Here is a 12,050-nt window from a genome sequence, read left to right as displayed (position 1 = left end):
ACTTTAGAAATATGCTTTCTTGATGAACTTTATCATCAGGTAATGGCTGAATTTTCATGAACTTTAATCAGTCAAAAGGCTCATTTATGCATGAAAGGTGTAAAAACTGGCACTTTCTGTGCTAGCTGTTTAAAAGAACAAGAAAATACCCATGAAGTTGTACTAACGTTGTGAAAGAACACAAAAAAAAGAACAATATGCTACTCATTATTTTGCCACCTGTACAGGCTGAATTTGACCTGGACAAATTGTCCCACTGTATGTCAGCGGTCTATGAAATCTATCCGGCATGGAGGCAGACAGATAAAAAGTAGAGACAAAGACTTCACAGTAGTCTCTGATCTGCCACGCCACACCCTGACCAACAAAGGTAACCCAACTGCTGGGGGCTACACGAATGCGCCCACAGACGCACATCACATGCACACACAAAGCTGGCTACATCAGATACAGTCTGTTGTAACTCTACACTAGAGATAGAAAGGTGGAGGACATGATGAGGGATGAGATGTGTGTGGGTTTGTGTGTGTGTGTGCTCCCTCTGAAGTTGAGCTAATCACTACACCCCCTCAGGGGTCTCTATACAACCTCACTTTTCTCCATCCAACTCCACACTGTCTCACTCTCCAGTCTGAAGAGGAGCAGTGTTTTCTCGAGAGCACTAACAGTCTCTGATCATCAAACAGTGCCAACCTTCAGAATGACAAGACACCCCTGCAACAATCACCTTTTATCATGATAGTACTGAACAAAAGGTGCTTCTTCTGAAAGATGGTTTCCCTACACAAACATCTGACAGATATAAAGATAAGCAACAGTCGTACTTGTGATGAAGACTATCATTTGCCCAGAATGTGCAAGAACAAACCGCAGAATGAAAATGAAATTATAAACATCCAGAAGCATTATCCATGTTTGTCTGTGTTTGTGAACATGTTTACCTGTAACCATGGAAGTCATCAGCGATATTTTGGACCAGTGAAGAGGTCATGGACTGATGCGGGTACTCAGCAGTCAGTAATGCATTCTCATAAATTAAAGGCTCTGTGTGATTGGCTTTGGGGTCCCAGGTGTAGTTTCCATGTGTGAGGTTGACCCCTCCTCTTTTGCGCCGAGGCAGAGTCCCATGAATAGAGATTGGCTGGTAGGCGGCAGCTGGCTTTTCTGATAGGCTGCCACACTGGCCTGGATGGAGACTGCAGGACAAAAAGCAAACAGTTACTCACACTGGGAAATGTTACTGTTGCTGATTTCTAATAAATGACTCAACAGCAGTGAGCTTATGATGGTTACACAGCTTACCCAGGTCTGGAGCTGAGAAGATCCATGGAGGATGTGAGAGAGGCCTGGTGCCTCCTGGAGGAGCAGGTATTATTGCTTGGGGCACCAAGAGGGCTGCTGGGTACTCCAGAGTGGCCTGTGCCTCCTCCCAGGGTGTGGTGTGCTTGAAGAGACCTAGGCAGACTAGCAAAACGCCCCTCTGCCATCATCCTCAACTCTGGAAACAAAACACATACAGACATTTACTGTTAAACAGTAATGACATACACCATGACTTTGGATTACTTAATAAAGATTAAGAACTTTACTGAGTTCCTGCAAATATAAAGGAAACTAAGTGAATGAATCAAACAAATTAGCTGTCTTCAGGTGTGTTATAACGAACAGTAATCTCAGCTATACATTTGTGTAACAATGGCTGGCATGAAGCACTGACTGAGATGAAATGGCGCACACAGCCAGTATTCAGTAGTTGTCTCTCTTTAATGCAGACACAAAGCCATCATTCTCACTCTCTTTCAAGTGTTCATACATACAGAAATACTTACTAGCACTTTTCGCTAATGTTTAGTAGATGCAGCAAGTTAACCTGACCTCTGAATAACACCCCATCTCTATTTAATGGATTTTCCCCCCCTTTTTTAAAAACAAAAAATTTCATGTGCACACTCCGAAACAAAATCTGTAGCTACACTGTGTCTGAAAACGAAGCCAATAAAATCCACATAAGTTAGCAAATGGATAACAATTTAATACTTCCACTGAAGAGGGGAAGATTAAAGTAAAGTAGATGTGTTTGAGAATTTCGCCTGAGCCAATTTTTATACAATAGTTGGATCGGAGCCACGTTTTCTTTTCTCCCACACCAGACTGAAGGCTGACTTCAGCCCTCTGTTAGTGGATATGAGAACAGAATAGAGGTCTGACCCTGTGTGCCTCAGTGTTATGTGATATTTTTAGCAACAACCTCTGAGTGTCAGTATCAGTATAACACTAGGACATTTTCAAAATACTTTGTATTCCAGTAATCTCCTTAAAAACTGATTCATACACCAGATACTTAAAAAAAGGGAAAACAGAAAAAAAGAAAAGAGAGCAGCACTGCACCCAACTTTATTCTTGCCCATTAGCTAGATCTTGTGTAATGAACAGACAGACACAGTTATAAATACAGCATGATGAACATGACCGATAGGATGACAGGGAACTAAAACACAGGACAGAGAAATTCCCCTGCTGTGTGACGATGAGTGAACAGCACAGCTTTATCCGCTCTGAATCACTCACAGCACAGCAGTTAGTCATACTGTACAAACTAAAATAACACGGTAGCAGACTGGATTCAACTGACCCGCTCTCTAATCTCAAACCTAAGAATCTGATCTGAACAACTGAGCCCGTGTTTGCTATTGTTAAACAGCCTGATTATGATCAGAGAACACAAGCTGAAGGAACATAATCAAACTGACCGGTGTTCAACTGACCTGCAGTAACTGCAGAAAAATGCTGCTGGACCACTTTTACATGTGCATGATAATAACAAAAAAGATGATCCGCAACAAACAACAAAAACTAACAGCTCAGACGGACATCATTTCAGACCATGTGTACAGTACAGAAACGTGCCTCCTAGCAGCAAACTGTCTTACATTTAATACTTTGATAGCAAGCCGAAATGATAAAATGTCTTTGTAGCATTTTTGTTTAGACTTCTGCCAATGCGAACAGAACTAGCGCTTAAAAATATGTGAAAGCATAAATTGGAGCACTTGTTGGAGCAGCATTACAGCCACAGAAGTCAATTTCCCCGCTTCCAGGGCTGCGCTAAAGTATGCTCAATGACTGAGATGATTGATACCCTGTGTGATGTCTCCAAGATTTGTGTTTAGTAGCACTTTTTTGGTCTTTTGGCAAAAATACTCGCATAGTTTCTCATCTACGGCTGTTGTTTGCTGTCACGTTAAATGGCAAACGCTAGAGTTAACACCAGCTCAAAGGAGAAGGCTACAAACGAGAGGACACAACCTTTCAGTAGGTTCTTGGAGTTTGGTCACTCCTATAAATAAACCAGGACCGCCTTAAACTGGAACTAAATGCTAAAACTTAACTCCAGCAGGGGGTCACTGAGCCACCAGCTTGTAATCATGAATATCAATAAAAATGCAAATAATGGTTTAGAGAAAGGAACAGCTGGCTGGTTCAGGACTCTTCAGTGTACACAGTAAAAGTCCTTCTAAGGCATGCCGGGTCAGAGAGAGTGGATTCCTCTGAAGGGTAGAGCGACTACAACAGGAGAAGCTATTATACGACCCTTGGGGACGGTCAGCTGTATGTGTATTTGTGTGTGTGTGGCCCTGACCATCTGCCAGACACAGACACACACTCTCCTGCAGAAGAGAATTGACTGACTCTCACTGATTGAAAACACAAACATTTAGCACTTACTCCCGTATACTGGGTCCGTTTAACTAATACATAAACAATTGATTCTGAGAGCTACAGCTACACTCTTGTCCTGTACATTTGCCTACTCTTTTCCAACCATTTATTTTTTTCTGCATTATTTCACTCTTCTCTCACTGGTCCCTACTCATCCATCTTCCCCCTTTCTCTTGTAGTCTCACGCCCTCCTCCACACAGACATGCCCCCCCTCCCTCCCTCCCTTCCTCCCTGCCTGTCCATCATGGCAGCTCCCAGACTTGTCCTTCTCCCTTTTCTTTATCCTTTTACCTCTTATAATAATGGACTCGTCTAGTTCCCCACCACTTTTATCTTTGTCCCTGGTTCACCCTCTCTTCTCCACAGCTGTTCAACCAGTAGTTATAACTCTGCAAATGAGTGCAAGTGCTTCCTATACCAAGTCTATTATTTCCTATGTATGGACAGTATACGCTATAGTGGGTCAGACAGATTTGAAAAGACATCCATGCCAAAGAATTTGTGTTTTATACCAGCAAGTTTTAACTTCACATTAGGTTTGAGTGACACTTGCTAGTGCCTTTTTTTCATGTACATGCATCAAGGTGTGTGCACGTTAAGTAACGTAAAAACTTCTTAAAATCAGTATCGTAACGGTTAATACTAGCGCTCATAACATAATCCCTCAGAAGCACAAGTGACAATATAATCAGTATACGGCAGAAAAGATAGGGGTATCAACAAAAAAAATATCAAGAATGCTGAGTCATTATTTCTACAATTTTGACCCACATTTCAACTGGTATCAATTTTCGCTTGTTGTTTTACAGAAAAACTGTTTGTTTTAAATAATGTGCTTTCGTACAAACACACAGGAATGAACATTTCTAGATAATGATAAATTATTCATTCTAAGAGCTGGAGGGAAAAAAAAGTTTTTGCTTATAAATTTATTATTATTTTTTCAATCAAAACTAAGTAAGAAAAATCAACATATCAGAAACTTGATGCAGTCTTACCTTCAGAAACAACAAGAAATAACTATGTTTACATATTTCATGTTTACAAATGTACTCATGTTCATATACTAACAGGGCAATGTAGACAGTTACAAAGAGGAAAAACAGTCATAATTTAATAAAGTTTCCGTTTTTATTCCTCAGGTTCATTTAATAAATATCCTTCAAAATGCCCAATCATTCCCCTGCAATTGGTGGATCCTTATTCAACTGTCACATTGTTATTGTATTTAAACTGGTTATGAGGAATATTTTAAGAAGGTATTTATGCTATCTTACCTAAACATCTGGTAGCCCAAAGCTGAGTACAAGTTACATTTTTGTTATTACCTCAACCCAGTAAGATTGGGTAGCTAGACAATTCCAAAATAAATGGTTAAAGGGGAAATTCACACAGTTTCACATGTTCATAAAGGTCTGCCAGCCAATAAAAAGTTTTATTCTTTAGCCATGTAACAGACAAAACATCCTCAAGTGAGATTTGGTTTGTCACCAACACTAGTGAAGGCCTTGGGTTTGGAACAATAACATTTGTGCACAAGACCTTGGAGGGGGGGGGGGGGGGGGGACGTGTAGATTAACGGGAAGAGGAAATGGCAGTATAAACATTTAGAGGACAGCAGTTCATTATAAAGAATTACTATCAATAAAACAAATATGCCTTCCTCCTTTTCACAGAGTATCTCTTGAGCCATTTCCATCTGAAGGACACTACTTTTGCAATCGGTTCAATTCAATTTAGTCAAATGTTTTGATGGTGAGCTCTCTCAGCATCTCTCCAGCCAACCCAACACATCAGCCAGGAGGCAGAGAGCTCTTTGGCTAATCCACTCAAGTAGTGGTTTTAAAATATTGGCCTTTTTGGGGAACATCAGGAGTCTTTAAGAGAGTTCCGCGAATCTCTTTTAGTCCTTTGGTACCATGGACAGATGGTTTACAAAACACAAACCGAGCGTCTAGATTAAAAAACACACTCGATAAAATGCTTCAAAAATAAAGTAGGGTTTTAACATTAAGCTTCAGATGCTGCAGAGGTGGTCTGTCATTACACACGAGCATACACACAACCGGGAGGACGAGCGCAAACATCAACATGCTTGGGAATGAGGGATTTCCTCTGGCTGGCTTAAAGTGTCTTCCTGCTTTAACATGCACGCAAATACTCATGCGCATGCACACACACACACACACATTAGGAAAACCACCCCTGGCCAGAAGTGAACAATGGGAACAACTGTCACATGACCACTGTGTAGAGCCAGTCTTTGTTAGAGAGAGGGAGAGGTGTCCTACTGCGCTCTTCAGTGCGTGGGCTCACCAGTGTGTGTGTGAGAGAGTGTGTGTGTGTGTGTGTGTGTGTGTGTGTGTGTGTGTGTGTGTGTGAGAGATGTGTTTAACATATTAATGAGGCTCTTATTAAATCCCACAGCAGTAGCTGCCATTTCATACTTCTAAACCTTTGTGCACATCTCTCACTCTGTCAGACAGTCACACCTAACTTCCCCTCAGCATGTGCACTCATTTTGTACATTTACGCATCAGTCTTAACTGTACAGTCACTGTACACCACACTGTCAGACAGTTGCACGAAGTGTCAGCTGAGTAGGTGATGAATGGAGCTTTTAGATTTTCACTTCAGTAAAAGATGCAGAGTGAACTGTCAGGAAGAACCTGCAACCTTAAATCTGAAACCAAGTTTCAAATGATGTTTGAACTACAAAGACTGCACTGCATTGTGGGATGCACTTCTGACATCTTCTCATGTGTAAACAATTGAATTTAAAAGCTGATATATTTAATTACTTGTTAAATTGATCAAATTAAAGGCTATATATGCCTGAAGCATTGGTTAGTGTTATCACTGTCATCTTATTGTTATTTCACAACTAAAGCTATGTTACTTACAAGGAAGCACGGATAGTGCAAGCCAGGCTGTATAACAAATTCTGGCTTGTCTCCAAAAGGAAAATCACCAGGACAGTGATTGGTTTCATTTACTCAAGCTTTTGTTGAGAAAACAGGCAGAACAAAAACAGGAAACAGGTTAAGTAAGGTAAGGTAGCACATACCCACTACGTTAACTACATGTGGACTCAAAAGGATCCCAAATGGATCGATATGAAGCAGGAAAAAAAAAACCTGCTAAATATGTTACTCTAAATGTAAATTGATTGGTACTTACATACTTAATTTGATCACCCCAACCGCTTCTTACAACAAGCCCCAATTACCCATTTACACGCACATTCATACAAGGGCTTATTTCTGTGTCCAAGTGTTTCACAGCTAGCATTCACACTCCAATGGTTGTATCGGAGCAACTCGACGTTCAGTCTCTTGCCAAAAAGCCAGTGATCAAACCACCAAGCTTCTGATTAGTAGATGATCTCCTCTACCTCCTGAAGCGCAGCCACCCAACACTTCTTCACATAAATGACTAAATCAGTGTTTGACATTTTGGGTAACAGACCCATTTGCCTTCTCTCTGACAGTTCGATGGCAAGACTGATCGCACTTCAAGCCTTTTCATACTTGTCTGTACAACAATAAGGAAAGGTTAGAGCTAGAGGAGAATGATGTGAGCTTAGCATAAGGACGAGGGGTACCTGTAACACCATTTCAAATCTTGTAAAGCTTTTTTAAAATGTCATTAAACATCATGTAATGTGCATAGTAGAAAGGTACCATTGTGCTGTTTTTGTCCATATTTCCACGTCATCTGTCTTACTGCTTTAATAAAGAAAAATTGCAGGTTCTAAGTTTAATTCAAAAATACTTAGCCTCTTTGACACAATCCACATCACTGATGTTGAAGATGCTGTGTCTAGCCCAGATGCTTCAAAGTTCCCAACTATATTATTTAGTATACTGCTGGATGGATAAATCTGGATCGTACTCTCTGTATTTGTCACATGTTTGTGTGACTCTAAAGTCTTCTGGGCATCGGATGCAAGCATTAGAGGAAAATGTACAATATTTTCTTCAGATTTAAAGTACCACATATTGGTGATGACCAAGTAATGCAGCAATGTACTTAAATAAAGACCATAAATATCTGTTTTTCCCCCTTTTCCAGCTATGCAGGGTCTCTGTCTTTGCAAAGATTAGTAGGTTGTATAGTGCTGATGGCTTACTGGAATAAAAAAACTGACACCACAAGGGATCCAAGTAACACAACACCACACATACAATACTGACCCTGGAAACACACAACCGTCACAAATCTGTGCTCCTTGCATCTGACACAGACACATTTTAGCATTAAAGGCTGAATCTCATTGGTTTACTCCAACTCCACTGAGAAGTTCAGACATGACACTGACTAATGTCTGAAGCAACCTGCTGCATGCATGTGTCCCCCCCCAACATCAACACCACACAGACACACATGCCTGACTCTGTCATCATTTAGTTGGTGGCTTGCTGTTTAAAGATGTGATCTCATAACTGAGAGGTCAGAGTTTCAGCCTCGACCTGTCAAAGTGATCGTGAGCAAAACAGCAAAGCGCTGTCTGATAAGAGCTTTTAATTTACAGTTTTGTTTTAAACTCACAAATCTTTTAAGTCATATGTCACAAACACATATTCATCATCTTCGTATTTAGCAACGACTAATTTTAGGTGTTGTAAAGGGTTAAGCAACGCCATCTCTGACAAGCAGCCAGATTTTTGAGTCATTTATCACATCGAGTCAGGATAAGCAAATGCTTAAGTGAGCGAGCCTAACAAGAAAAAGAAAATGATGAAAGAAATGCCGTTGGTCTTATCTTTCATATTTCGTGTAATTATTTCCTGCTGGGTTTTCCACAGCTAACACCACCAATCCCAGCAACCGCAGTTACACCCAGCGCCTTGGGATGGCAACTTATTGCTCAAAAAAAAATCCCAGAGTAAATCTTACTCACTGGGAGCTGTAAACAAGCAAACCAAGAGGGATGGACGGACAGACAGCTGTGAGATGAAGGGAAAGCACAGCGGCGCAGGGAGATAAACAGCAGCCAGAGAAAGAAAGTAACAAGTAGAAAAACAGACAAACGGGGGAAAAAATTGCATTCAGAAGACGATCATAAAGATAGCTGCCTCAGCTCCGTCTCCTCTGCTGTCAACTTCCCCACACACACATTCCTACACCCCACTGCATACAAGTGTGCTCCTACAAACTTCTCACTCCTACCTGCAAGTGTGAGCTCCTCCTCAGTGTGTGATCGCTGCTCTTTTGTCTCACTTCACAAACTTATTGACTTTCATAATTTGAATGACTGACTAGCTAAAAATTGCTGACCGGCTCCTTTGGATGGGCAACAACAAGTAGCGCAGCATTGTCACAAACTCTGCCCTCCTCCTCCTCTCTTTGGGGAGTGATTTGTGAGCTCTCAGCCCCGCCTTTCATGCACTTCTGTGTTTGGGAGGAGTTTTCTTTCTCTTTTAGCAGAGTTGTCTTCTACCCCCCAGCACAGAAGAAAACTCCCACATACCCTCCTCTCCTCCATCTCCCCCTCCTCCGTATTGCCTTCACAGCCTCATATTTCATGCTCTCAACCTTTTTCTTTGGTACCTCTGACACCAACACCACCAACTAGTCTGGTACTTAAAGAAGATTTAGAGGTGACCTAATGTTGCTATTTGCAGAGAGGCTGAAAAATGTGGTCTTGGCATGAATGTTGCACGTTTGAGCAACCTAAGGCGCTCTCAAGCCTCATGGACTTTAAGCACTTGACTCAGTGTCAGCTGAAACATAAATCAGTAGAGTTTAGAGTCTACTTTGGTGCATTCTTTTAACAGGAATGCTGGCGAGAATGATTAAATTTCATCTGTGAAAGAGAAGAAGCAAGAAGAAGAGCTCTCCTTGTGTCATTACATCAGGTATGAGCTCATTTTTAGCCCGTGTTGTTTGAATGTGTGTGCGGCTCTGCTCGCCAGCCCTCAGGACAACACTCTCCTGTCTTTGTGCTCCTGTTCCTCTGTATTGTCTAGAGGTGATAACACACAGACACGTGCACACATGCATGTTTATGTGCGAGTGTGTGCGTTTCCTGTCAGACAATACAATAAGCCCATCCTGCTGCGGTGAAAGCCAGGATGATCAGATGACCCACATTAGACAAACACACAAAAATGCTACATACATGCATGTGTTTTGATCTCAAGTTGTTCACGCTACATTTGTCAAAACTGAGGAACCTGAATATTGTTTTTAATTTCTCTTTTACCTGCAGTTCAGAGGTTTTAGGTATTCATTAATGTTCCAACATTTGGGGACACGACATTATCGCCCAGCAGGAAGAAAGGCACTAACTTTCAGTTTGTACTTTTATAAGAAGTTGCGCCCAACTTTTCAGGTTTGAAATAAAAACGAGGACACGCACAGAAATTTCAGGTACTAAATCTTCTGGTTTGATTTCTAAGTGATTTAAATAATTTGTTCCTGTCTGTGTCTGATCATGCCTTCTAGTAAAATCTGGTCATAAACCATAAGAATGATAAACAAAACAATGAACATTTTTGCATTTAGCTCTGAGACTCCTTTACTATAAAGGGATCAAATGATTTCTATAACCTGGGGAAGGAGCTATAGAGAAACTGAAAGACCAAGCCAAATTACGTTTGCATTTTATCCTCTATTTTGATTTTGCCTGTTAGCAGTATTTGCAGTGAGGCAGCACAAGTAGTTAAAGATTTGCATTTCTTAAAAAAACACCACAAATATTGAGTAAATCTGGTCACTAACAAATTATCTCTTTAAATTAAAAAAAAGAAACGAAACTTACTTCTTGGCCTCTTCTTGACGATGAACAGAGAGCACACTGTGAATGTTAGAGGCCAAAGCCTAGAAGCTATTGTGTGTGGAGTGCTATTTGGAAGTAAAAGCTAAATGCATAAGAAGCAGATTTTGTTTTAAAGTGCCTTTTCACAAAGGCATGTAAAAATTCTTGGCATGTTGTACGCGAGGGTGGTATTTCCAGAAAGCAGCACGGTGAGTCAGAAGTATAATCTGTCATCATCTCCTGAATCACCTGAGCTTCCCAAAATGTGAGGGCCTGGAGTGAGGAGCAGAAGCATCATCCTTCCAAACTGATTGGCACATGTCTTTGTGATGAAAACGCAACCACCCTTTCATCTAAGCCCACACAGAGGTGCATCTATAGTTTACGGTAAATGAGTATGTGGCAATAATGCAATGGGGGAGGAAAAAAAAAAGAAAAAAGAAAAAGAGTCACAAGTCTTGTAAACTTTGATGAGGTAAAGTTGTTTTACCAATTTGAAACACCACGACATACTTGGAGTTTGGGGCTGAAATGTCACTCTAAAGCAAAACAGATTAAATTAGCACTACAATGTCTACAAACCCCCAGTGATTTCCTGCTGTTTGAAGTTTGATTGAATTTGCTGTTTCTTCTTGTTTTTGATTGCTTAAATATTAGGAAGCGTGCAACATCAAAGCTTTATCTTTTAGAAAAGTGGAGAAACAAACTGTTTACATAACTAGATTTTTTTTAAAAAAATGTTTGGAGATTACCACACCATAACAGCCATTTCCTGCACTTCCTGTTGGTGTTAGTCCTTAGCCCAAACCCTCCTTTGACACATGGACACTAAGGTAGCACACTGGAACAAAGCCTTGCTGGCACTTTGAGGTTGGCACTGTTTTTCCACCCATACACACCAGGGTGCAAGTAAACCATTAAGTAGATGGGCTTGGCGTCACTCCCAACTGAAGCTGCTTCCTGCAAAGAACAGGATCTGCTATTACAAGTTTATTACAGTCACTTCCCTCATTCTGTGGTATTCCTCTTGCTTCTCACTAGGAAGCTCTGAAGTAAAGAAAAATCAAGCATAGATTTCAACCTTTGTTCCATTTTTACTTTTCTCTCCATCAGCTCCTTATTCCTTGCTGCTCCTTTATTTTTCTTATAGCTCTGTTTACAGATGCTTGTCTTTCCATGTGTGTATTTCTGATCAGTAAACATTTCTCTGTTAATGCCACTCCTCATTCCTCAGTTGCAGCCTCAGGGTCTTAAAAAAAAAGAAAAAGAAAAAAAAGAAAAGAAAAGGCAGGTCTTTGGCTGAAGAATCAGTTCAGGTAGAATTAAATCTGCTGGTTTCTGACTTATGCAGTCATGGTTTCTGTGGAACAGCTACGTCAGTCAATACGTCAATTACAGCAGCTTATCAGAATCAGAATCGTGTTTATTGGACATGTATATGTGCAGACACATACAAGGAATTTGGCTCCGGTAGATGGTGACTCTCAAGCACAGCAATGTAAATTACACACACACACACACACACACACACACACACACACACACACACACACACACACACACACA

General features: G+C 40.8%; 1 protein-coding gene across 3 annotated transcripts in view; it reads right to left on the bottom strand.

Moving 5' to 3' along the window:
* bcar3 (BCAR3 adaptor protein, NSP family member) overlaps positions 1-12,050 on the bottom strand; it is an 80,464-nt gene that overhangs the window by 43,202 nt on the left and 25,212 nt on the right. For 2 of the 3 annotated variants that reach the window (XM_005753529.1, XM_005753531.1), the window contains 2 exons: positions 1,303-1,498; positions 942-1,196 (listed from right to left, as the gene is read on the bottom strand). In XM_005753529.1, the coding sequence (XP_005753586.1) occupies positions 942-1,196; positions 1,303-1,498 (451 nt within the window). Of the gene's footprint in view, positions 1-941; positions 1,197-1,302; positions 1,499-8,893; positions 9,049-12,050 lie in introns of those variants that run through there. The other variant, XM_005753532.1, reaches the window with a different exon arrangement.

The sequence above is a fragment of the Pundamilia nyererei genome, unplaced genomic scaffold, assembly GCF_000239375.1.
Source record: "Pundamilia nyererei isolate P.nyererei 1_Seehausen unplaced genomic scaffold, PunNye1.0 scaffold00436, whole genome shotgun sequence".
NCBI classification, from domain to species: domain Eukaryota; kingdom Metazoa; phylum Chordata; class Actinopteri; order Cichliformes; family Cichlidae; genus Pundamilia; species Pundamilia nyererei.
The sequence above is the reverse complement of the archived record's forward strand: the minus strand, read 5'-3'. Positions and strand labels throughout refer to the sequence as shown.